This window comes from Centrocercus urophasianus, unplaced genomic scaffold, assembly GCF_019232065.1.
Source record: "Centrocercus urophasianus isolate 14NV4802_14NV808 unplaced genomic scaffold, USGS_Curo_1.0 seq_41, whole genome shotgun sequence".
NCBI classification, from domain to species: domain Eukaryota; kingdom Metazoa; phylum Chordata; class Aves; order Galliformes; family Phasianidae; genus Centrocercus; species Centrocercus urophasianus.
Window position 1 is genome coordinate 1,581,953 of NW_024884989.1, and position 26,018 is coordinate 1,607,970.

At 53.6% G+C, this 26,018-nt stretch overlaps 2 protein-coding genes and 1 long non-coding RNA gene across 3 annotated transcripts; 2 read left to right on the forward strand and 1 right to left on the reverse strand.

Moving 5' to 3' along the window:
- Positions 1–277: 277 nt before the first annotated feature.
- On the forward strand, positions 278–4,141 carry PIRT (phosphoinositide interacting regulator of transient receptor potential channels). Its single transcript, XM_042833439.1, has 2 exons — positions 278–311; positions 3,402–4,141. Exons 1-2 carry the CDS (start codon positions 309–311, stop codon positions 3,822–3,824), a joined length of 426 nt encoding a protein of 141 aa, XP_042689373.1. The 5' UTR covers positions 278–308; the 3' UTR covers positions 3,825–4,141.
- A 6,349-nt stretch (positions 4,142–10,490) lies between these two features.
- On the forward strand, positions 10,491–14,735 carry LOC122168197. The gene is made up of 2 exons (XR_006171205.1): positions 10,491–10,635; positions 12,838–14,735. It is a non-coding gene; the product is annotated as an uncharacterized LOC122168197 (long non-coding RNA).
- A 6,150-nt stretch (positions 14,736–20,885) lies between these two features.
- RNF222 (ring finger protein 222) lies at positions 20,886–22,556 on the reverse strand. The gene is made up of 2 exons (XM_042833339.1): positions 22,444–22,556; positions 20,886–21,732 (listed from the first exon to the last, which is right to left on the reverse strand). The coding sequence occupies exon 2, from the start codon at positions 21,699–21,701 to the stop codon at positions 21,069–21,071; it is 633 nt and encodes a 210-aa protein (XP_042689273.1). The 5' UTR covers positions 21,702–21,732; positions 22,444–22,556; the 3' UTR covers positions 20,886–21,068.
- Between the last annotated feature and the right edge of the window lie 3,462 nt (positions 22,557–26,018).

The following is a 26,018-nucleotide window of genomic DNA, read 5'->3' on the forward strand; positions in this document are numbered from 1 at the left end:
CGGATGTGGTGGGGCTTGGAGGAGGTGTACGATCCCCTGCCACCAAGCCTCGTTTCCCCAGCCCTGTTCTCAGAGCAGAGCCAGCCTGTCCACAGGGCCAGCACCAGCCATGGTGAGGTACGGGAAGGGCAGGTGGGAGGATGGGGCTGTACACACCTCCATCTTCTCCCAGAGCAGAGCCTGCTGAGCCCAACGGGATCTGTCCCTCTCTGTGCTGACCTATGGGAAGTGGAGCACCCTGAGCTCCCTGCTGCTTTTTCTGTGCGTCGGGGGATGCTCGGTGCAGCCAGACAGAAGCAGAGCTCAGCATGGTGAGTTGGCGCTCGGTCCTCCCAGGTCGCCTGTGTGACCCCCACCTGCCCCTCTTCTGGGTGCTCCTCAGCCCCCCTGGCCATGGGGATCTCGCACTGCTCACCGTCCTCATTTTGAGAGGGCCCTGGGGATGCTGGCTCACTGATATGCACTGCTCTCTTGATTACTTTTGAACCTGATTGATAGATGCTGAATTAAATTTGGCTGAGGCATGGCATCTTGACAAGTTTCTGCTATGAGCTTGCATGTACCTGTCCACGCAGCCTCCTTCCCCAACCACCCCACCATCCCACATGGACTCTCCGGAGCATCTGGTCCCTTGTCCCAGCAAAGAGTGGGGGGTCCTGTAGAGAGGGCAGAGCCAAGAGTCAGACTGAGGCACCCCAGGACATCAGGAAAAGCCATGCCCCAAAAATGTCCTTGGCTGGGCTGGGGATGCTCTGCTGTTCTCGGAGGGAACAGGGGCAGCAGTTAGGTATTGAGATAAGAGCAATGTGTAAGAAGCTCCTGAAGAATCAGAGCTGCTTCCCCATGGGAAAAGGAGATGGACAGGCTGGGGACTTGTGGGACTAGATCCAGCCTTAGCATGTCCCTGGGTCTTCCAAGGGGCTCAGTCCATATCTGCAGGCTGGCTGTGGCACCCCATGTCCTGGCTGCTCATCTGCTGCTCTCAGACTCGGAGGTATCACAGGGATTTTTGGCCTCTGTGGCAAAAGACAGAGCAGACAGAGCAGAGAGCTGCCCCTGTGTGAACACAGAGATGGGCAGGAAAATTAAATCACTTGTAGCCAGATTTGTTGGGGTCCTCAGCAAATGAGATTCTCAAACAGCGTGCAAAGCACTGGGAGAGCAAAAAGGGAGAAAGCATCACTCCTCCTTCTGTCAGGGATGGAGAAAGACCCCGGTATGAGCAGTGCTTGCAGGAGCTGGGGCAGCAGTAGCCAGCCATGATATCTGAGATGTGCTCTGGAGGCATTTGCAAGGCAGCAAATGGTCATCTGCGGATGCTCTCTTTACAACAATAATTATTCAAAATGTGGGAGAAACCTGATAGCATTATCCTGCTGGGCTGCTCAGTACGAGCATCATGCATCTTCCAATGTGAGCACATCTGGGATGAATTAGGGATGGAGTATGGGCAGAGCAGGAGCTGAAATCACATTAGCTCTCCCAAGAGCTGCAGACACATGCAGAGCTTGCAACCAAACTCCTGGCCACGTGTAGAGAGTGAAACCTTTCTTGAGCAAACAGAAGGGAACTACACAGCACCTCACGCAAGGTGTTATAAAAATGATCAGCATCTGAAAATTGTGGTGAGAGGAATGGTTATGCCAGAAAATAAAAGGGAAAAACAAATCCAGACTAGTGCAAATGCAAGCCTGGTGGGAAGAGCAAGGTTTCTGCAGGAGCCCACCATTATATCTCTGCAAAGTGGAGAGGAAGGCGCTCTGCAGGGCTCAGTGTATCCCAATAGTAAGCAGGGCATCGATGAGTAGGGAGCTGGGAGCTGGGAACAGTGCTGGGGCTGCAGGCAAGGACCTGGGCAGCACAACAGGGCTGAGTGAATTAAAATCATACAGTGGCTTGAACATAAAAACTCTCCACAATGGATGCTAGAATAAGAGAAAGACAAGAAATGCCATGACTGTGAAGGAGGAAATCTTGGGAGGAGAGTCACCAGAGGCCATAGCAGATCAGGATGGCAGGATGAGTGCCCTGCTCTGCCCCACCTCTCCTGGTTTAACAGAGTAGGGGAGAGCTGCAGATGGAAGGGATACAAGCACTGAGCTCTGCTTTTATTTTTTGTTTGTTGGTCCAATTTTTGCAAATCTGAAATGGCACAAAATATGTCAGTGCCACCAGGTCTGCATTTCTGCAGCAGTGCTTGAGTGTTTCAGTAGTGGGAGTAAACAGCAAAAATTACACTAGAACAAACCACAAACCTGGGAAAGGAACATGGGTGAAAGGAATGAGGGGGGTGTCAGCACCCTGGGGTGGGCACAGGGCCCAGCACAGCCCAGCTAGGGATTACCTGCTGTAATGGCCCAGGTAGGGATCATTAGGACTTCAGCTCTGGAGCAGTTTTGTGGCTGCGCGTGCCTGCATCGTGGTGCAAGCCTTAGCATAAAGCAGCAGCAGCAAAAAATAGGCTGGAGGCACCAGGCTCTGGACTCATCTCCTCTGCACCTCACCATAGCAAAGCAGGGTGCAAACCTGCAAACCCAGTGCAATAGCACTCATGGTGCACGTGTTCCTGGGAGCACAGACTGCTGTGCCTGAGGGCCTGGGCAGGGTTTTGGATGAACTGCCCTGGATGAGCATCAGGCTCACAGCCTGCACCGTGCTTAGAGCTGAGCTCAGCATGCCCAGCCCTGCAGCACGCTGGACCCTGCGGGCCTCCCTGCCAGCTCCACGTCCTGCTTTCCCCTGCTCCGATGAAACGGTGGTTAACATAATGCACTGCATTTCCCATTTATCATAATGATTTCCCCATGCTAAAGTCATGCTGTTTCTGGGAAAATGCATTTCCTCCTCAAGTAGGTGAAAATCTAATGCAGGGGCAGGGCTCCTGAGAGAGCCGCAGGGCTGACCCCAGCACTGCAAAGCACAGCACAGCTTTTGGCATGAGCTGAGATTCCTCCTGCAGCCTTCCCAGACCCACCCCTGCTGTGGGCTGTTTCCCCTTCCCCCAAGCCAGTTCAGGCTGCCCAGGGGCCACCCATGGCCTTGTGCACCTCCAGAGATGGGGCATCCACAGCTCTGGGCAGCAGTCCCAGGACCTCATCACCTCTGGGTAAAGAAGCTCTAAGGAAGGGACCTGCCCCAGGGCAGGTGTTAAGGTTAGGGGTGGGGTGGGCAATGGGAGTCCCACAACAGGCAGGCAGCCCTCCTCCCTGCAGGATCCAGTCGCCTGTCCTTAAATGTGCTGCTCATATAAGTGTGGTGCTCTTCTCTCCCTGCAGCACAGCACCAAGCTTTCTCCAATCTTTAACTTGGCCAAGGGCATGCACTCATTGATGACTAGATGGACAGCACTCAGTCCATCCTCCAGCACCAGTCCTCTGCTCTTTTTCTTCTGTCCACCCTAGGTCTCCTCCTCAGATCCTGCTGTCATGGAAAATCCCCCCCAGAGCCCTAATGGGAGCCTGAAGTCCCCCCCGTCCAAGGAGCTGCTGACCAGCAACACGGCCAGCACGCTGTGCATCAGCTCCCGCAGCGAGTCTGTCTGGACCAATACCTCCAGGAGCAAGTGGGACATCTACCACAAGCCCATCATCGTCATGTCCGTCGGAGCTGCCATCTTCCTCTTTGGAACAGTCATTACCACCTTGTCGTGCTTTGAAATCAAGAACAAGAATGTGTACAAAATGTGCGGCCCTGCATTCCTGTCCATGGGACTGATGCTCCTTGTCTGTGGCCTCGTCTGGATCCCCATCATCCGCAAGAAGCAGAAGCAGAGGCAGAAGTCACACTTCCTGCAGAGCCTCAGGTCCTTCTTCTTCAACCGCTGAGCACCTCCCAGGAAGGCCCCACCCCACTCGTCATGTTAGCCGTAAAAAGAAGCGTTCTCGTGTACTCTCCTAGAGGAATTCATCCCAGTCCCTTCCCTATAAGACAGGACATGCTGTACCATCCCCAGCATGAAAGTGAACTTCATATTTTGCCCAGGGAATCTCAGAAAAAAAGAGATCAGGACTTGATGGTGAACCCAGTGCCCCGCATCACCTCACCATGCAATGGCCAACCCAACACATGCTGTGCAATGGCCAACCCCACATGTGCCATGCAATGGCCAAACCAACACATGAAGGGGAAAGCAGAGCTTCTGGCAGCCTCCGTCAGCAGCTTTTGTAGGGCACAGCAGTGGAGAAGAGCCAACCTACCACGGTGTGGGTAAAGCTGCTGTGAGCACTGGACTTCACGTCTGGAAAATGGGATGTCCAAGGAGGCATCTCCAGAGTTACAGAGAGGGGCAGCAGGACAGTATGGTCCCGGATCTCTTCACAGCAGAGACCACCAGGATGGGCAACACATGTCACCAAAGCTTGGGAAGATCAGACATGGGCTCCATGGCTGGGAATTCCTCAGCGCAGATCTGCTATGGCAGCTGAGCAGAATGGCTGTGGGCCAGAGCTCACTCTGTGCTCAGGGTGCAGCACTCACACAGCTTCGCCTGAAATGAAAATTCCCAGTCTAAAAAACCACTCTGTCTGGACAACAAAACCCAGGTTAACATAATTGGGTGCATGATATTCTGCCTCTAATTCTGAGTGGGACTCTGATTTTTCAGATCCAGCTCACCTCCCACAGCATCCCACCTGGGAAGACCTCAGCCCAGCAAGCTGTGGCTGAGTGCCTGGAGCCCCATGCAGGTGAGAACCCAGCTCCAGGGCTGGGCAGGACACAGTTTGATGCTGATCAGAGGCAGAAAAGGGGCACAGGAGAGGAGACCCCACCTGCACCTCCATGCAGCATTTCCACCCCCTCCCATGGATCACTCCCTTAAAGCAGTGGGACATTCCTGGGAATGAAGACAGGTTGGTAAAGGCGTACAGCAGCTCTGCAACACCCTGCTCTGCATTTGGACAGTGGACATCAGCACAGAGCAACTTCCTGTTGATTTGGATGCCACATCCCTCAGGAACTGCCACCACAGACATGCTGGGAGCTCCGGATAACACCAGAAGACCCACTGAAAGCAGAGATTGGTCTGCAGATATGGCCCAAAGAGCCCACAGCTCAAAGACTCATGATGCTCCCCCTGGGATGGGAGTAAGGTTGGCGGTATGTTGGCTCCCCTGTATGATGGGGAGCAGCAGAGGCAGCTTCTGGCCCGCAGCTAGCACGAGATGCACGTGCTCGAGGAACACATCCTGCTGACCCAGCTTGGCTCTGCCCCAAGTTGTGTTTCCATGCAGTGCACACGTGTCCCCCGCTGGTGCCAGCTGGTGAACGGGGTGTTGGAGGTGTGTGGTCTGGCAGCAGACCCAGCAAACCTCCTCCTGCTCCTCAGTCATTCATCCCTCTGAGCTGTGCTCTGCTGTTATTTTCGGTGCTGGCTTGGCACCACGCTAGTTCTCTATTGATTCAGCTGCAGTGGGCACAGGCTCACCCCAAGCTTCTGCCCAAGGATGAACTGCAGCCAGAAAAGCAGGTGAGCAGCAGGGCTGTCATGGAAGAAATCACAGAGCAGTATAAGGGACGGGGACACAGAGTGGGGTCCTGTACTGCACATCTTGTAACCAAGGAGACAACTGGTGAAATATCGATGGGATAAGGAGTCACTGAGATCAGAAATGTAACAGGATTCCATGCTGGTTATTTGTAACAAGAATATTTGATTTAATTAAAGCAGAAATATCTCAAGGGTTTCACCTTGCTGCTGTTGTGCTTCGTGCCTGCTGCAGGAGGGGAGCTGGCTGTCCCTGGGGTGTGACAGGAGGCAGACCAGCAGGGCTGAGGCCATGGGTTGGCCTGGGGCTCTGCGCTGGGATCTGCCCAGGACCCTGCATGTGAAGGTGGCACAAGAAGGGGTCAGCAGGGGATGAAGACTGCACAGATGAAGATTAGGGCAACAGCCCAGGCAGGGGTCAGCAGAGCTTGGGTCTGCTTGTCTGAGCTGTAGGGGTCAGAGAGGTAAATAGTAATTGAAGGCAGAGCTGGATTTTCAGGCTGAAGCTGAAGGTGCAGACAGAAGCCCAGCAGGAGGGTGGGAACACTCCACTGTATGAGTGATCAACGCCTGAGTGATACCCAGAGGCTGGGTGGGATCTGCATTTATGTGTGCAGTGCAAATCAGTCCCAGCACTGGGAAATGTTCACAAAGGCTTCACTGGAAGCTGACACCAAGTGCATGCCCTGACACAGCCCAGCCAACATCACAGGGCCTCTGAGGAGAGAAATCTTGTCTCTGTGCTGTGCCATGGGATCAGAGAACCTCTGTGTCACGCTGCCTTGGGAGGCTGCAGGGATGGGAGTTGCCTTGGGGTTCAAAGCAGGGTTAGGACAGCAGATCCCTAAAGGGATGATAAAAACAAGGGGGCATCCAGCACCGTGTTAGATGGCCATCCCCAGGGCACCTCCTCCTGTCGCTGCTGGAGCAGCACACAGCTGAGGCACTCTAGGTCTGCACACACAGTTCTGGTGCCTTCGGGCTATTCCCACGTATGCACAAAGCACAGCTTTGCTGCTCCCTGTGCTCATCTCTTCTCCCCCTGCAGCCTGTTTGAATCCCACTGGGATGCTTCAGATCAGAATAAAGAACAGACACATGTTGTGAAGAAAATACTGGATCAGGCAACAACAGCAGTCCTGACCAACTCTCATTAAAGCTAGGTCCAATGTGATCTGCTTCCATGCTCTATAAAAATAACAGGAAACCCATCATGAAATTTACTACGTCTGCAGAACAGTTTGGAGGGGAAATGTTCCCCAGTGTGTCTGGGTGACCCCAGCGCTGTGAGCCTGGAGCTGGTGGGACGCTCCCCAAGGTGCTCCCCTCTTAGCACCCCGCAGGGCAGCATCCTACTGGGTTGAGCTGTCACCTCCCAGAAAATCCCCCCATAAAAACCCCAAATCTTTCCTATTTCAGTCCTCAGCAGCGTGAACACAAACTACATTTCACCCACACATGGCAGAGCCCATCAGTCCAGGCACTGGCTCAGTGCAGCAGAGGATTCCATGCCGTGCAGCCCTATCACGTGTGTGCCCCCAGCAGCAGCAGCAGTTGGGATTTTTCCTCTTTTTATCTGATTTTCCATAACTCAGCCTGAACGACAGCAAACACCCTGTGAGCACGGCTCACCATTAGCTGTGGTCAGGCACGTGGGGCACAGAGCCAGGAGAGGAGGGGCCTTTGAAGGGGGCGGGGTCAATGGAATGGGCGTGGCTCTGAGAAATGGGAGGGGCTTGTGGTTGTGGGCGTGGTCTGCTGTGTGAGTGGGCGGGGCTTCGTGCTCCCCCGGGGCAGGCAGTGCTGTGGCTGTGCTGGACTGCAGGCCTCCGCAGAGGCTGATGGAGAAATTCAGCTCCTCCATCCTCGCCCCATCCCATCCCATAGGTAACAGTGCTCCACAGAAGGCCCTGAGGGTCTGTGGGGGACGCCGTGCAGCTCTGCCCTGCAAGCAGGTGGGAAGTGGCAATAGAAAACTATTTCCTGAAGAAACTGGGATGGAGAGACTCAGTCAGCGGGAGCCAGGGCTGTGGGTGCATGCTTCTGTGGTCCATGGAGCAGTCTGTGCCCTCCGTGCCCATGGAAAAGAGCTTGGCTTGTGCCAGAAGGTTTTCTCCTCTTCTGTTCCTCTCCTCTCACCTCCTGTGCAGAATTGGCCAGTGTCACTGATGCTGGGCAAAGTCCTTGGAGGTTTCGCCCAGGTTTGGCTGCAGCCCAGCCAGTGCCTGCCTTCTGGGTGCAAGGAAATATTTTATTAGAAAGTGCTTTCATTTCCTTTGCTATAAAGCTGAGCACAGGTATGGGAAGGACAAATGTTTGCAGAGGTGAAGAGAGCTCGGAAAGTCCCTGCTGGGTGCAGACAGAAAAACCATGGTCAGCCCCCCAAGGCTGTAAAAGTAGGAAGCAGGGTGAGACATGAGAACTTGAGTCTGGAAACCGTCCCTGCAGCTGCTCTCAGTGCAGGGTCAGGTCTGAGCCAGCTCTCACCTGCTGAACCCACTACAGGGCTTTGCCCTGGGGAAAGCAGCCACTCCGTGCCCTGTTTTAAGGATTTGCCTCCCGACTTTGCAGTTAAATAAATATTGACTGACACCTGCTAGCCCAAGATTTTGTCAGAGTGCTTCCATTCATCTGCTCACGTTCCAGCTGCGCCCAGCTCATGTGTAACTGAGGGACGTGCACTCATTGTTCCCTTTGGAGAACTGGTTCACTCTTGCTGCATACTTCTGCAAACCTGTACAGGGCCACCTCCGGGAGCGTGCTCTGCTAACATCATCCTTCCAACTGCAGCACAACTGGGCTAGAAAAAGGCAGAAGAGGTAGGCAGTGCTCTCTGCTTGGTTTTATTTATTTGTTTTTCAATATCTTGGGGAATGAAATGCAGATATCTGCAGTTTTCTTAGCTGATAATTGGAGGTGAATGAACTTCTGGAAACCTCTGGGTTCCTTCCCAGCCTGGGGGAGTGATTTTATTTCGTGTGTCGCGTTTCCGTGAGTGCTATCGCAGGCAGATCGCTGCTCTCACGCACTGGTAGAGCTCAGCACCACAGAGCTGCACCCGGATGAGAACATTTCCCACAGGGCAAATCCCAGATGGGCTTCAAGCATCCAACAAAGTGCTATGCAACATCAAACCTGGGGGAAAACAGGGAGCTGCCATTGCCAGCTTGGTTTCTTGCTCTAACTTCCATGAAACGCAGCCCAAAAGAACTCTTTCTGGCCTGATGGGATCGAGGTGGCACAGCTTTTCAATGCATGGGGCTGGGCTGGGCAGGCCAGGGCTGACTCCAGCTCCTTACATCAGTCCCACCTCCACCTGAGCTGTTTGCTTTGGAGGATGCGATGCATGATGTCCCACCTGGCTGATGTCTGTGGGCATCAGAGACTGGAGAAAGTCAGGCTAGAAGGGGCAGAGAAGTCTTGGTGCATTAAGAGGGATGATGAAAACTGCTTAATAGAATATGGAAGGGCTCTCTGAAATCCAGGGAACAGAAGAAAATGACCTTGGATGAAAAATGAATAGATAGATAAGTAGGCAAACGAAAGGGGAGCTGGATGTTTCTGTGGGAAAGGAAGACAAAGCAAAAATCCCGGTCATCAGAAAGTAACAGGGCTCAGTCTCATCAGTAAAACTGTGGCCAGGGTATCTCCAGCAGCATCAACACTAGCCCTCCAGCGTGTTCATGCAAATGCAGTGGAACAAAGGAGTTAAGAGCCACAAACCTCCTCCATCCATCTCCACTGTCACTGTAGTCCATTGAAAGAAGACCACAGAAAAGGATTCCTGTTAGGGGGTGGCCAGGTCCTGCAAGCTGCTGTGCTTCAGCCCACTGCTGACAGATCCTGGGATGACAAACAGCAGCTCCTCCCCAAGGCCTTGGAAGAGCAGAATGCACAAAGAAGAGATCAGTTATTCATTTGCATATTCAAAAGCCTTCATTGTTCTGAGATGTGGGGAGGAAAAAATTTTCTGCCTGCAGAGCTGTGATTTTGGGATGGAGCAGCTCACACTGCCATTAGCACAATGCTGCCTACAGTACCTACATGCAGCAGCCTGGGTAAGGGGGGAGAGGCTGATGGGGACGTGCTCTGTGATGCACGTAGGTGTGGCAGGCAGGAGCCCAGTGGCTTTTAGCACCCATGCAGCAAACATGGTGCCCAACTCCAGCCATCAGCCATCACCCTGTCCCCAGTACCAGCCTTGCACTTGCCCCGAGGTGGTGCAGCTCAGCATGCAGATACCACAGCAGGTGGCTGTCAGCCCACAGAGGCCACCTCTGGCAAAGGGCTCCCAGAGGCTTCCATCACCCCCAGATTGCTCTTTTTGCCATCATGTGCTGACTGGAGAGGAAGGATGTCCCCAGCATCACACGGCAACTGGGGAGCAGAGAGCATCAGCCCGGCATCCCACCAAGCTGCTCATGGACAAGCTCTGGGAAGTCCCACCTTCTGTAGTGATTCACCACTGACCTGACAGTTCCCATTCTAGGGATGGGCGATGGCACGGGCTGTGTGATTTCTGGCTTTCCAGCAAGACCTGCTTTTGGGAGGGGTTGCAAGGGAGGTGCATTTTGACACTCCAGAAAAAGTCCCGTGTCTCAGTTTCCTAATAAAGAAAGGGAAGCCCTGCTGTGGAAGAAGCAGAGGCAGCGACGGCGGGGCCATGAAATGGTTAAAGTAGTGTCGTGCTGCCTCCCAATTGTTCTGCAAGGTGTGTTGTGACATTTGTACTTCCTCCTGCCACAGGCGGGGAGGGATGCTGGCGCTGGGGCTGCAGCATGGCCCTGCGTGCATTGGCTGGGCGCTGTGGTGGGGTGCTGCTGCTGGCCCTGCTGTGCGACGTGCTGGGGCTGGTCCTGCTCCTCGTGGGGCTGATCGCTTCTCTCAGCTACTGGGACTTCTTTATTTACTCGGGAGCGCTGCTGCTTGCCTTCAGTCTTCTCTTCTGGGCCTTCTGGTACACGTTCAACATCGAGATCCCCTATAGGGAGCTGGGTTTTAATTGACCCTCAACGCTGAAATGGGAACTTACATTTGGAGGAGCTATCTCGCCAGCTGGGAAGCTGCAGAGCATCGTTCCGTTGGTGAAGAGCATCCACAAAGACTGAGGTTCCCCGAGCCTCGTCTGCCCACATGGACACCAGGGAAAGGTACCACGGGTGTCACACACAGGGGTGCTTTGCTGGTTTGGGGGAACTGGACCTGCTAGAGATAGCCGTGCTGCAGGAGGAACACCAGATTTACAAACGCTGTGGGGTGGATTAATGACGGATGAGGATGTGGGTTGGATGAGATGAGCCTGGGAGGGTGAGGCCGGAGAAGGGGTTTAGGTGGAAATTGGAAGTGGGGCTTGCACCTACTCTGGTCTTCCCATCAGACGATGCTGAGAACTGGGGACTGCCATGCAACAGCTCCTGGTGGTAGAGAGTCAGGTAATGATAACTGCAGCCTGGATAAACAAAGTGCCAGTAGGAACAACTCAGAGCTGGGCTGTCGCTTAGCTCCAAGACTTTGGTGTGAACAGTGCGGCTGCAGCAAACAGGGATGCGAGGAGCAAAACCTGATGTACTCCAAGCTGAGCTCAGCTCTTTGCATGTGTCACAGTTTCAGGACTGCCCAGGTTGGGAGGGCTTTTCCAGTGGGGGGGCATATTTCCAGCAAACTAACAGGGAACTGCAAAAAGCCAAATAAAGGCTGTGTCACGAGGAACAACGCACAGCCCAGTGACAAACGCTGAGCACACAGAAACTGAGTCCAAAGTGCCACGTTGGAACACCAGATTTGAGATTATGTTCCCTTAATCTCAGGCTGGTCCAGGCTGTGCCTGGTGGCTTGGCACAGCCCAGCAGGCATAGAGATTGGGTGGTGCCTTGGAGGTGCCCAAGGCCATGAGTTAGCCCTGGGCCGCCTGATCTGGTGAGGGGCAACCACCCCAGAGCAGGGATGGGGCTGACTGAGCTGTAAGGTCCCTTCCAACCAAACCATGCTGTGGTTCTGGGATTTCCTGTGTCCCAAGGGGGTGTTCCTCCCCATCAGCTTGCTGGCATGACAGCTGGGGCCCATTTGCTCCAGTTAATTAGTGGCAGCTCAGAGCTGTGTGCCAGGCAACTAAACAGTGATGATGACAGCAGGATGCCCCAGAGACAACCCTTGCCCCAAGGACCTAATGGTTTTATAACAACACAGGAGATAAGGAGAGGCAGAGATGGGAGTGATATCCCTATGGGCACGTGCCAGACTGCCAGCACTGGGACTGGGCTCACCTCTCCTCAGCTCTGCCATCTCACCAGCCCTAGGCATGTAGCACAGGAGGTTTGCCAGTGATGGGATCTCCAACCATCAGCCATTCAGGACATACTTCCTTGTGTGACTTTTTGATAAAGCCTTTCACAATTAGTAAGGAAAATATTCCCTTTATCTACTAACTTTTTTTGCGTTTCTCATCCTGAGGGCGGTGACAGCCGAAACGCAGCCTGTGTCACAGTGCACCTGATGGGGTGCCTCGCTTTCGGCCCTTCAGCTTTCCCCGAACCATCAGGTTTCTGGGTTTTCCACCCCTCTGCCCCTCAGACTGCCTCCTCCAGGAATTTCCTTGATGCGCCTCCAGATAAGAGCCTGTAAAAAGCACTAGTTGGATACTGCAGCAATACACAAGGAAGGGCAGCAGCTAACAACACCCTCCCTTATTTGCTCTGGGATTTTTAATTGCTAGTGCTCAGCCTGTTCAATCCAGCTCGCAAAGCCTGGCCGAGGGCTTTGTCACCACTCAATGTCTGTCCCTTGCCTGGGCACGTCTCGAGGACAACACCCAGAGGGAATGGGTGCAAGGTCCCTGTCACCTCCTGTCCCTTCTCCTGATCTGGGCTGCTCCTTGCCGCAAAGAATTCACTGCATCTCTCTCTGCCTGATGCTTTAACTCCAACATGCTGCAGAGGTGCATCCCAGGTGTCATCCTCCATGGCTCCCAGTAGCCTTGGCTCCTCTTATAATAGCCTTCAATGCCCTTCTCTGCACCTTGCTGGCATTGGGGGGGTACATCAGCCCCCAGTTTTGGTGGTGTGGCTAGATCATCAAGAAGTCCTCCTGTGACAAAATATTAGCAGCTCTACTTGTTCCTCTGCCCAGACTGATCCTGAGCCTCACAGTGCCCAGCTCAAAGTGGAGTGGCTGTGCTTGTGAGCCTGGGCACATCCTCTTTGTCACCCCTGCTGGTGCTTCTGTGTCTTATCCGGGGATCAACTGAGTCCCAGAGTTTTGATTTTATATGTCCGTATTGAGGAGATCTCAAGTCTCTTAGACATCAGCAGAATTTGTTAAGGTATTCAAATCTCTTTCCATTGTCTGTTTATAAGGGACTGAAGTGGATCAGACTGTGAATGTAGGGAGCAAGCAGATGGAGAGGAACAGCACCAAACAAGGTCTCCATCATGCCACTCTTCAACAAAAGGCCTTCCATTGCAAACCTGCCACCAAGCACACAGAGCAAGATGCACTGTATTGACCTGCTGAGCACGTCACTGCCGCCCTGGGCACGAGTACTGCAGGCACCCTTTGAACAATGCCTTCTTGTCCCCTCTGAGCGCCCTCCTACCACTGCCATGATCTCAGAGAGCCCAGCAGGAGCTGCCTGGCAGCAGCAGAACCACTGCAAAGTGTCTTGGTGAGTACATGCAGGATCCAGGCAGCAGCGCAGACCAATTATTCCAGCTCCACTGAGGGTGTGAAGAGGCTGAGCAGGGCTCACAGCACGTGGCACCAGCAGGACATGCAGCCTGGGACCTCACATGTGCTTTAATGCACTCAGTGGGAGAGGGAGACAACAAAACGGGGCAGGACAGGGGATTTCCTAACAAAAGGTGGCTGGATGGAGGTCTTAGGTACATTTTACCTGATCTCTCCGAGATCTCAGGCATTTTCTAATGGCGCTTACTGATGGACTCAGAAGGTCTAAGTTCAAAGAACTACTGAAGCTGAGGACGGATAGGAAAAGATGCAGTGTTTCAGCTGCCAAACTGGATGCTCAGTGCAGAAACAAGCCTCCCTGCTAACTCCAAGTGCAAATCTTAGGTGAGAGGGGATGAAGAGATCCATGCCTTCCTCCTCCCGCATTCCCAACACAATGTTCAGCTTACCCTGAAGACATTTGTGGTGTGGAACCACATCTAACACATACCAGATAGGTTGTTCCACACTTTCCATTGCAGGCATCAGTTTCCAGTTATTTAAAACTTTATCCAGCTTCACTCCATTGTGGTTTCCCATCCCAGAGCTCCTGTCTCAAAGATGAAGGTGGGTGCTGCCATTGCTCCTTCTCTCTGGATGCTGGTGGACAGGATGGCACTGGCATCAGGACTTGGCTGTTGGTTGAGCTGTGACCTGCCACACAGGCTGTGTGCAGCTGCCCTGCCCCAGTGCAGGATGGATTCCTCACCATTACAAAAAGACCTCCCTAGCCTTGCGATGGAGATGTCTTTTGGCACAGCATGCGCTCTGTCCACCTCCATCCGCCGTTTCATGCCAAGTTAACAGGTCCAAGGGCAGCATGCAAAGAACAAGACCTGCAGAAGGAGGGCAGAGATGGGGATGCCACCTTCAGCACTGCCTGGGAAGCAACATGGAGGTTGGTGGTCCTGCATGCACCTGACCACCACAGCCTCAAAGCATCAAGGTAACTCACGTTTCAAATGTAGCTGGAACTTCCTCCCGGGGTCCCAGAACATGGAACAAGGAATCTTTGTACCAAGGGATGGCATCAGACCCATCAAACTGTACCCTGGGACTGCAAAACGCAGCAGGGTCCTTGCAACGCTGTTGTGCATTGCTCTGTTCTGGAGGAACTGTTTTGGTGTCACCTTTCTGGTTTTATTTCATTGTGTTGGTTCTTTTTCCTTTGTTAAGTTGCTGCTCTCCCTTTCAAAGGCATTTATTTACTGACTGTTGATGGTGAGGGGTGAAGGGGGATTTATGGCTGTGGTAATTCTGTCCACATGTGGCTATTACATATGGGAGAATGACAGATGGACAACATGGTAGAACATGTAGGATAATTCACAGGGGCAGGGCACCAATAGCAAACAGCAGTGGCATTAACCCTTCTCTGAAACATGGGGGGACCTCCTCCTTTGCAAGCCTTTTTTTTTTTTTTTTTTTTTTTTAATAAAACTAAGTTCAGCCAGTGTTGGCCTTTCTGCACTCACATTTAGTGGTGGGAGAGGGCACTCCACAGGTCATTAAACCAAAGGAACTCAGATTAAGAGGACTTCTGTGATTCCTACAAATCCTCACGAAACCAGTGGCCATTTCAGAAACAGCAATTGTCAGTACTGTCCATAACCCCAGGACAGTAACACTGAGCGCTGGCATCACTCTGAGCAGGGCTTCAACTGGGATTTAAGCCTCACCAGTGCTCACTGCTACAGCTGCCCCGCAATGGATGGATGAATGGGGTGGGAAGCAGCAGCTCTGCACACCTAGCAGCACTGACACCACCCTGACGCCACCCCATTGCACACTCACTGCACTGCCACTTGCAGGCTTATTTTGCTGTCTTCACCCACTGCTGCTGCCATGGGTTGCTGCTATCTGCTGATATTCTGCTGTGCTGAGACGAATCAAGGCTTTGCTGTGGAGCTTGGTCATGGGGACACCACTGCTGTGGTTGGGCTGACATGGGGATCTGAGCTGCAGAGCCACTGGGGCAGCTCAGGCCTTTAGTGTCTGACCTGGCTTTCTCTGGGAAGCAGAGGGCAGCCAGAAATAACCTAGTTTTGGGGATGCAGCAGGACTTGCTAATGGAGAGAAGATGGAGACCTGCTCTTTCTGGAGGTGTGCAACAAAAAAAGATGAGGCAATGGGCCTGAGGAAAAATCCAGTGGGACAGAACTTTGGGGTTTTTTTTAATTAAAAAAAAAAAAAAGAAAATCACAGTGAGAGCGATCATAGACCAGAACAGGAATTCAGGAATTGCAGGGAGCTGAGGGAATCTCCATCCTTGGAGAACTTCCAAACTTGACTGGAAATTGTCCTCACCAACCTCACCCAACTATGGGGCTGACATTTCTGACCCATGTTAAGGTTAGGCTCTGATCTTGAGCCCTCCTCTGACATGCAATGTCTGCAGGGATCCCAGGAAGCACCTCCAATCACCACAGATCAAGATGATTGAAGTTTAGCACTTTTGAAAGCCACAGAAATACAGGCTTTTGCACCACCCCATCCATGGGTATGAAAGCACTTCCCCAGATCCTAAGACTGTGGCAGCCTCACTCCAGTGGTTTTGCAGTGTTCTGTTGGTGGAAGACATCATCCTCTTGCCACCCCTGCAGCGCCACTTCACTTCCCAGCCTCCACTAATGACCAGAGCTCCATTAATGTCTGCCTGAGCCCTGGCTGGGTTTCAAATGGATCCAGGAGTGCTAGCCAGAAGCTAATTGTACTCACTGGAAAGCCTTCAATCATTAGCAATAGGGGTGAGAAGTGGCTGGGACCAGCAACCGGCGAGTCTTGCTCAGCGGTTGGACAAGAAGATAAAGAGCATCTCCAGGTGATAGCATCCCTTGTGTGATGCTGACAACCCTGTGCTCCCTGGGGCTTGTGGCTTTCTGCACAAACCCCTCATGCATACATTCTGACACCCCAGGGTGGGTATCAGCCCAGCTGCCCAGAGGACCTGCAAGGGCTCCTGCACACGTGTGCCAAGATCTGCCCATGCACGGTGACCATGGGCAGCACAAAGCAGCAGAGAAGTCACTCCCAGGACAAAGAAAGGGTGTTTCCCAGCTCTATATACTGTTGCAGAGTGGCACATCATTGAACACAAAGCCTGCTGAAAAGGTTTTCTTAGAAAATTCTCATGCAGGTCCATCAGCGCGGAGTTTCTGAAGCTATTCAAGGTTTTTGGTTCTTTTTGTAGCAGGTTTTTTTTTTTTTTTTTTTAAATGAAAAAATAGCTGTCTGTGATCTTCATGGGAGAAGCAATAAGACCAGGGAAGGAGCATCTGGTCCCACCATGGGCATTCAGGTGCCAGCAGGACACCAGCTGAGCCCTTCGTGCACTTCCAACCCCCAGACCCATTCCAACTCTGGAAAACCCCACTCTTATGCAAGGCTTCAGAAGGGGAGCTCTGCCTAGGGCTGTGTCCCGTGTGCCACCACAGGTGGACAATGTGAAAAAGTGGCTGCCCTGTGCCAGAGATGGAGGCAGAAAGATCTTATCTGAAGAGATCCGGGCATGGGGACATCCAGCTGGGTCACTGTCACCATGCCTACATCCCACACCAATTGGACAGCCCAGGCCAGTTCCACCCCATCCTTTGTGGATTGGGTGCAGGGAGAAAAGGAAGCTCAGAGGAGCTTTCCTCTTAATTATTGATGTGGAGATTTCAGCTGATGGAACTGGGGCTCTCAGAGGCTGAATCCTAATGGAGCCTTCTGGCATGCCTGGCCAGTAAGCACTCCTGGGCCCTGCACAATTCCCACCTCTCCCATCTCCGAGCCATAAAAGTGCCACCTTCTCCTGCTAATGATGCATTATGTAGCCATTACCCAGAGTTCATAGACCTGCTGCCACCAGGCAAAGGTAATGCTAATGTAGGAAGGGCAGCTGTGTTCTCCATCACACATTGATGGGGGTTACTAAGCCAGCAATTCTAAACAGAGAAAGGGAAGAATTTGACATGGAGGGGCACTGGGACCAACAGCACCCCTGTAGGCCAGCCAGCATCGTGCTGTGCTGATTGCCTGCACAACATCTCCACCTGCAAAGTCATCGTGCCGTGGGTGATGGATGGAGTCATCAGTGAGAGATGAGTCAGGAGTGAAAAAGTCAGTGTTTGGACACTGTGCAGCAGAGCATCTTAAATGCATCAGGAGTGCCTGCCAGCCTGCTGGCTATTCTGGTTGCCCCTTTACAGCTCTGGACACGGCCTCCTGGGATTTTCAGCCACTCTTTTCCACGTGGACATCCCACAAGCTGGGTAGGACAGGAAAGCCCTAGTGTGTGCACAGCTCAAGGTGCCATCTAACTGCAGAGGGAGTTCATGAGGACCACAGTGTTATGGCAAGGCTTAGAGGTGATCTTATAGGGTCCTGTGTATCATTCCCATGCCCAGTTTCTCTATTGTCCATCCAACAGGGAGAAATGCAAACACCTGTCCACGTGCTCATTCATCCCCCACAGCCTTTTATCCTCACACCTCCATTTAGTGCCCTGTTCTCATGCTGAAGCTCCATCCATCCACTTAGTGCCCATCCATCCCCATCGCCACCCAACTACTCTTTGCCCATTGAATACTCATACCTATCTGGGAGAGAAGGATCAAAACTGGGGTGGTTTTGGCTCCTCCTACAAAGACAATACTAAACCTCGTAGTGCCTGTGCTGGTGGTCCTATAGCAGTTAGAGAAGTGCAGAAAGGTTTTTTTACAGGAAGGCAGAAGGCACACTGTTGGTAGGATCTGTACCCCCACTTTCTTCAGAGGGAAGGAGCACCCTCAGAAGCATCTTCAGAAGCAGCTGCATGGGCAGATGTCCCCTGTACCTGAGTCCTCCCTCAGCAGGCTCCCAGGCCAGGTGGTTGAGTTTTCTCCAGGCCTTTATAAAATCACTGAGCTGGCAGAGACATCCCTGCTTTCATCTCGGCAGCTGGCACTCAGCACAAGCCCCTGAGTGCCTGCCTGGTCAGTGCCAGTGCCTGGAAGTGCCTGCAGCACAAGGGTTGGGTGCTGCATCAGGATCATGCAGCCTGCTGGACCCAATTGCTGTGGGGTCTTTCATTTGCTTTAGGAGCACCCCACGGGCAGTCCCTGGTGCATGCACAGTACTGCAGCTCGCTGGGAATGACTGATGCCCCAGCCCCAAGTCTGGTGAACCACTTGATTTTAGTTCAAACGTCTCTTTGGAAGCTTTTAGCTCAGGCACACACATGTATTGGTAGCTGCTGGAAATAAAATACATGGGCATGAAAGCATGTACAGAAAGCTACGCACCAATAGGTCAAACACAGCCAGGTTCGCCTTGCACCCAGACAGCTGCCTGCTGGACTTCAGAGCACATGAACATACTTGCAAAGGAAAGGCCACTCTTTACCCTCTCCCAGCCCAAGTGGGACTTTTTTTCTTGCCATACGTTTGCAGAGCATTCCCATCCCAGCAACAGTTCTCCCAGCATCTTGCCCTATTGTTTAAGTTCTTCATTCTCCTCTCACATTTCTGCAGACCCCCTGCCCACCAGGGGTATGTCTCCACCTCCAGAGTTGCCTGGAAGATGGCTCTGATCTTTCTGCTACCCCAAGGCCATTAGCTGACCTTTAATTTTGTGTGCACGCAGGCTGGCCATCCTTACCTGCAGGAAAGTCATTAGCCCCGTCCTCAACACACTCAGAAAGTAATTGCCCTCATGGGCTCCTGCCTTGGGCAACCTGTGGTTGCTTGTGAAAAAAAGCCCATGCTCTGGGGACATCCCTGTGGCAGGGGAGCAGATCTCCAGCGTCACCAGGGGATAAGGGATGGGACATCCTGACCTTCCCATGCAATAGAAAAAGAAAAGGAGAAGGGTTTGGGATGGAGCCAGGGCACCCAGGGCATCTCCAGAAGTCGCAGCAGCTTCCAGCATAGATTGCAAGCAGGAGCCTGCAGCCTACAGTAACTCTGTGAGATGTTGTCCAGAGATGGTGGCCATAAGCGACTGACTGTGTCCACAGACAGATGGTGACATCAGAAGGACCAAACAGGGCTGCATGTGTGTCCCCACCACAGGTGATGTGGGATATCAGCAGAGAAGGCAATGACCCAATGCATGTCTGTGAGCTGTAGGCTCAGTGTTGTGGTCACCACGATGAATCAAAGCACTGAAGTACTCAGCACTGAGCTGCAAGTGGCCTCAGCACCCTGTAATGCTCCTGGTCCTGGTCCTGGTCCTGCTGGGGGAAGCTGTGCAGCACCTGGGGGCTTGGCTTTCTTGGAGCTGCAAACCTCCTCCGTAGGGATTAGCAGCAGGGGAAGGCACAGGAAGGACTGGCTTCTTAATGACATTAACAGCAAGAAAATAAGATGTTGGCAGCTTGTCCATCAGCACAGGAAGGGCTGAGAATATCTATCCCAGATGCACACAGACCCTAACAGAGGTTGGTGGCTCTGGAGAGGATGTGGGGACAGGGACGTCCCTGTCATCAGCTGGCCCTGAGCAGCAGGAGAGCGTGGGTGCAGCTTGAGGTGCAGACCCTGCCTTGTTGGCAGCTGCTTACAGCCAGCTTTCCCGGGGGCGCTCTGTAACTCCCCCTCTTGGGGACCCAGGTTGCCACCCCCCAAGCCTGGTTTTGTCCCCGTGCCAGCCCTGGCAGCCAGCTCCGGCCAAGCAGTGCCACCCTGTGGCAAACCCGCAGCGATGCCCCCTGGCCCCACCCAATGTCCGTGGCATTGCCTCTCCCTGCTGATGGCACCCCCAGACTTGGTCTCCTCTTCCACCCCCCAGGATGTCCCTCTCGACCTGGAGATGCTGAAGTCCTTTGCCAAGTGGCTCCTGGCCTCCAGCAGCAGCAGACAAAAGTGGGCTCCAGCCCTGCCTGCCCCTCAGCAGCCCTATATGCCAGGGGTTGGCTCCCTGGCACCCTCCAGTACCTCCTCAATATCCAGAGTAATAACACGGGCAATTATTAAATGAGGAGGCAGGGACGCATCATTGTCAGGTAATTATTTCTTATGAAATAGGATTTCCATTCCAGTGCAGTGTCTCAGGCACTTTTCCCCAGCAGTCTCCCAGTGCAGGGGTCAGTGTCATCGCACCTGGTACACAGGTATGGAAACAGGTGGATGAGTGATGCCCTGCATTTGCTCACAGATGGCCATAGGGCTGAAATGGGATCTTCCTGCTGAGCTTTCTAACACTGGGCAGTTTTGATTTGTCCTCTTGAAATGTTCTGGGTGAGCCCAGAGCACTGCAGCCCCCTAATGCTCAGCAAGTGGGATTCTCACTTTAGGAGCTATGTGCCACCCTCCTGCCAGTGACAGCAAGGGACATCCTGCTCCTGCTCCGTGGGTCAGGGATCTGTGAAAGCACTGAGGTCCTCAAGGTGCACTCCTAAGCACCACAGTCACTGCGACTGTGACTGCTTTTGGAATGGGCACAGAGGGGGACCCAAATCTTGTGTACACCCCTCAGATGCCCACACCTCCCCCTGGTGTGGGGACAGGATGGAATTCCCAAAGCCACCCCCGATGCAGCCCTGATGCCTTCACTCCCTGCCTGCTGCCTGTCCCTGGTGCTCAGGGCAGGAGAGACACGGTGAAAGCAGGAGCATGGACAGCTCTGGGGGACCTGAGAGCAGGGCTGAGGGAGGGGGGGGGCTGTGAGTTGGGTCCTTCCAGCCCCACCATACCACTAAAACACAGAAGGAACCCTCTAACAGGACCCAGGCAGCCACATTTCAAACAAATGAGGCAACACCTCTAGCATGTGAGCACCCAGAGATCTTCAGGAACCTGGCCAGATGGGAAAACTTCCCCTGGAACTGCATCTGGGCTTTCTCCAGGAAGGTGCCAGCCCCAGCATCAGTGCCAATCCTCCGTCATCACAGTCGCTGCCTTCCTCACGGTGAGTCCCTCTTGACCAGCAGCAGCCAAGGGAGCACGGCCGCCAGCAGGGCCACAGTGAGGATGAGCAGCACGGCCAGAGCGATGGGCGACTGGCAGCACTGCAGCCCCAGGGCCGAGCTGGAGGACATGGTGCTCCGTGTCTCCGCCTGGCTTTCTCTCTGCAGGGAGGAGCAGTCCGTGTCCACCAGTGGCATCCCATACCTGCTGATGACAAAGATATGGGCTCCACGTGCCGGCTCTCCCTGTGCGCCCGTGGGGCTGCACCGCTCCAAGCTCTGCACCGGCATCACAAAGTGGCTGGGCACCACCAGGGCGTTGCTGCTCTCCAGTTTGGTCAGCTGCGATAAGGAGGATGGTGACAGGGGCACTTCCAGAGTCCGTGGGCTGGACGGCCACAGCGCCTTCTTCTTGCTGAGGAAGGTGACGTAGCGGCAGACGGGGCAGATGATGCTGCTCTGGATGTGGCCGTCCAGCTTGGAGGAGAGCAGGCACTTCACCAGGCAGTCGTGGCAGAAGGCGTGCCCGCAGCTGAGCTGGCGATGTGTGTGCTCCAGGGGGTGGAACTTCTCGTAGCAGACGGGGCATTCGGCTGGGGCCCCTTCCTTGCTGGGTGAGATCTCAGCCATCCCTGCTCTGCAGACCACGTGTGCTTCCCAGCTGTGAGCAGGGATACGGGGTGTTATAGGAGTCCCAGTTGCAATGGTTAGTGTGGGATGTCCCAGCCCAATGGCCGGGTCACTGTTGGAGTGCAGTGTGTGCCTGTTAGTCACAGCACTGCCCTGCTGCCTGGTGTGTCCCCTGCGCCACCCTGGGGCATAGAGGGGTGCAGGGACAATGGGGACACCATGGATCAGAGTCTTGAATCAGCTTGGTCTGAAGCACTTCTTAGGGTAGGGAGCATTCAGGGAAGAGAGAAGGGAGAAAGAGAGGAGAGGGAGGTGGAAGAGGAGAAGAAGGAGAAGGAGAAGGAGAAGGAGAAGGAGAAGGAGAAGGAGAAGGAGAAGGAGGAGAAGGAGAAGGAGGAGAAGGAGAAGGAGGAGGGACGCTCAGTTCGAAGAGTAGATCAGCAGCTGGAGTTCTATGAAGAAGGCAGTTTCTCCAGACAATGCTGTGTTTTCAAATCCAATCTGCACCCCTTTTTGCATGCCGTCAGTCACCCTTGATATCCTCACAGCTGTTTCTAGAGGTTTTGCTGCTGGACAAGTGGGCATGGCAGCCCAGTAGCCATCCCCTGCATTGCGATGGCCGCACCAACACGAGGAGCCATCGCTTACAAGAAGAGGGACCCAACTCCCGCTCTGGTTTAGTGATCTGCTGCTCCCTACAGAACCAGAGGAGCCCCTCATTCCACACCCCAGAGACCCCTACCTTCTGCAGGACCCCAGGGCAGGGTCCTCTCTATCCAATCCACTGCTGTCCCCAGCGCTGAGCACCGTCCAGGCTGGGAATGGGGTGCCTATATAACAGCAAGGTGGTGGCTGCACGTTTCATGCAAGCGCGTTGCGTAAAGGCAGGAGCGGGGACAGGGCAGCACCCGGGCTGTGAATGCGGAGGAACCCGTTCAAGTTTTAAAGCCTGAACCCTGCCAGGGAGTGGGTGTGGAGCCAGCATAAGGCGTCAGAGGGCAGGGAGAGGTGGCACAGTGCGGCCTCCCTGTAATGAGTTCCCAGAGTCAAACAACAGGCTGCTGGCCCCCAAACACAGCAGGGCCCCGTGGCAGGGACAGGCTCAGCTCTGTGCACAACCACACATCTCTGTTCCCCATCCCCACACTGGTCTCATCTCTGTGCTCGCTCCCCTCTGTGTCACCCAGCCCCACACTGCTGGATGGTCAGTCCAAAGAGCAGCATGGCTGTGGACAAACCCAGACAGCACAGCTCTGGTCACTGTCGCCTCCTGCCTGCCTGCAGGCTTCCAGCACCATCTGCTGCAGCTTGTGGGCAGATGGAATCCCTCCACTTGTCCACTTGTGGGTTGGAATCTTGCACAGAGGAGGCTCTCTGTGGCATTACCCCATTTCTCAGGGTGCTGCCATTCTTCTCTTAACTTCCAGAGCCTTTCAAAAGCTGTTTGCAAGTGGATGGTTCCTGTCACCACATTGGATCCTTTCAGCATCCTCAGCCCAGCTGGTGTCCTCAAGGTAATCAAAAGGGTTCCAAGGAACTCCTGTGTCCTGGGAGGCCTGCATCTCCATCATAGTTTAGGAGAAACTTGGAATTAAGTGGGGATCTCACATGGTGCAGAGATGCCACTCCTGGTCCTGTGCTCCTCCAGTCACAAGAAGATTCCCAGGGATCTCCAGGATCTATGGGGTAAGAAGAGACAGCAAGAGTGTTAAGGCACCTCTGGCACCCAGCATAAAACAGATGGGTCCCCACAGTCACCGCATGGGCAGCAGTGGTGGTTTCGAGCCCTGGCAGGCGTGGGCAGTGGTATCGCCACCCGTGGGTGCAGCAGTTACATCACAGGGTTGGTTTCTGAATGAAAAAGGGTGGGTGCAAACTTACCAGGCCATCCCATGCTGTAGGGCAGCTGCCAAAATGCAGAGAGCACCGCGTGTGGGGTTGGTACCCTTCATACCTCTTATGCCATGAAATCCCACCATAAGGAGATCCGGAGCTGCTCCTTTGCTCCACATCCACTCCTCTCACTATCCTGTTTTTCATGGTGCGAGCATAAATTGAAGTTGAGAACTCTCTGGGCTGACCCAGGGCTGAGGTCTTACCATCACCTTTGGGTGCACATTCCCATTTGTGACTGATCGCTTCTCCAGGTCCTCAGTGCTGGAGAAGTGACCTGGACCAGCACAGGCAGGTCTGGGGCACTGGGCATCTCCCCACCTTCAGCTCTCAGCTGGCACCGGGCGGGGTGGAAATTCCTGTTTCCCATACTTTGGATGCTCTCCATTGTCGGAAACTATGAGCTCACTGTTCTATACATAGGCACTGAGAAAACAAGTCTGCTTCCCTCTGCAGCTCTGCTCTGCCCATGCTAAAATCAAAAGGGTTCTGGTGTCATCAGTTTTGCTCTTTCCCATGCATGACTTTTCCTGGTGCCTTTGCCCCAATTCCATACACGGCTGCCTCTCTCCTGGGTGGCAGTTGAGTCTGACAGTACCAGAAAGGTGAGACCTGGTTCAGGGGCAGAGCCAGGTCCTTCTCCAAGTGAGGAGGTAGAGGAGGTAGAAATGGGAGCTCCTCTCCCATGCCTACAGCTGGGACCTGCTCTGCTCAGGGTCAGTGGCTCCAGCAGTGAGGAGCATCACAGCCCTGGGGGAGAGCACAGCCCTGGGTCCCCTCCCTATACAGGGAGTTCAGCCATCAGCCAGGAGAACCCTTCAGTTGGAGAAGCTCTCAAAGGCAGAAGAAGGGATCATGGTGCCCTTATCTATGCTTGGCAGCCAGTGTTGGAGGTTTTACTCAACTTTTTACTGTGAGAGGGTTTGTGGTTCATATTCAGCTCCTCACCCGCAGATCCAAGGGTTTACAGGCACTTCTGCTCATGCTGTTCCCTTTCCACCTCTTTCCAGTTTGGAAACCTTGAGTAGCTGGCATTGGTGAGAAGGAGGTAAAGGTAAGATGGGAAAAATAAATCTGTTTAACCTCATCCCTGAGAAGATGTTCAGCGGAGCTCAGTGACTTTCCCAGGGATGCTCCATGTTTTTTTGTTTAAATAAAATCCCATGTCTGGAAAAGATGCACAGGCTGGAGGGCATGCAATCCCCGAGGGAGCCTGGGCGGCCCCAGGTTTGCCCGTCTCCTCCCATGTTTGTTTTGTATGACTTCAGAACGGGAAATCGGTGTTATTTTCCTTCTGGGTAACTCCATACCGTCCGTCTGCTCCGTGCTTTTTGCCTTGCCCAGGAGGTGGTGCTCTCGGATGGGCTTTGAGTGCCCAAAAGAAACAAAGCGCCCAGGGTGCACTGAACCACCGCAGAGCCTTCATTCCCAGAGCTGCCATGATCTGGAAGGTGCTGTCCCCACAGGGAGGCTGCCCATGGGGGGGGATAGAAGGGATGTGAGCCATCCTCCTGCAGATGCCGAGGGTCTGGTATTTCGATGTGAGAGCTCCAAGGGATGGAGGCTGGAATATCTCCCAGACCCTCACTGGTTGCTGTTTTTCCACCACGGTGAGGATGTGCTGAGCAGATCCTGCCTGCTTTGCTCAGGGACCTGCAGTACTTGGGCACACAGCTCAGGGCTGCCTGTCTGCTGCTCAGAAATGCCTCTGAGCCTGGTGCTGTCTCTCAGGACCTTATTCTGACACCAAATATTGGGCTTCTGTTCCACCCAGAATCACAGAATCACAGAATGGCCTGGGTTGGAAGGGGCCTCAAGGACCATGAATCTCCAACCCCTGCCACATGCAGGGCCACCAACCTCCATATTTGATACCAGATCAGGCTGCTCAGGGCACCATCCAACCTGGCCTTGGACACCTGTAGGGACGGGGCATCCACAGCCTCTCTGGGCAGCTGTTCCAGCACCTCACCACCCTTATAGTAAAGAAAGAGCTCAACACTCAACTCCTATGGAGCTGCACAGCCCTATGGTTTTTACCTGGGTGGTATCCAAGGGCTCCTTCAAGGCTTATTTGCCCAGAGATTCCCTCCACCGCAGGAGTAGTGCCACAAGCAGGGCTGGGGCAACCCAATGCAATCAGGGAATCATAGAATAGAATCATAGGGCTGGAAGGGACCCCTGGAGATCCACCAGTCCAACCACCCCTGAAGCAGGTTCTCTAGAGCACATTACAAAGGACAGTATTCAGGCAGCTCCTTCTAGCTTCATGCCATCAGCAAACTTGTTGAGGGCACATTCTATCCCTTCACTGATGAAGATATTAAGTTCATACCGACTGCTGAAGACAGTGAGCAATGCCACGGCAGCACAGACCCTGCCTTCAGTCCCTATCCAAAAAACAGCCCCAATCCTGTGGATGTA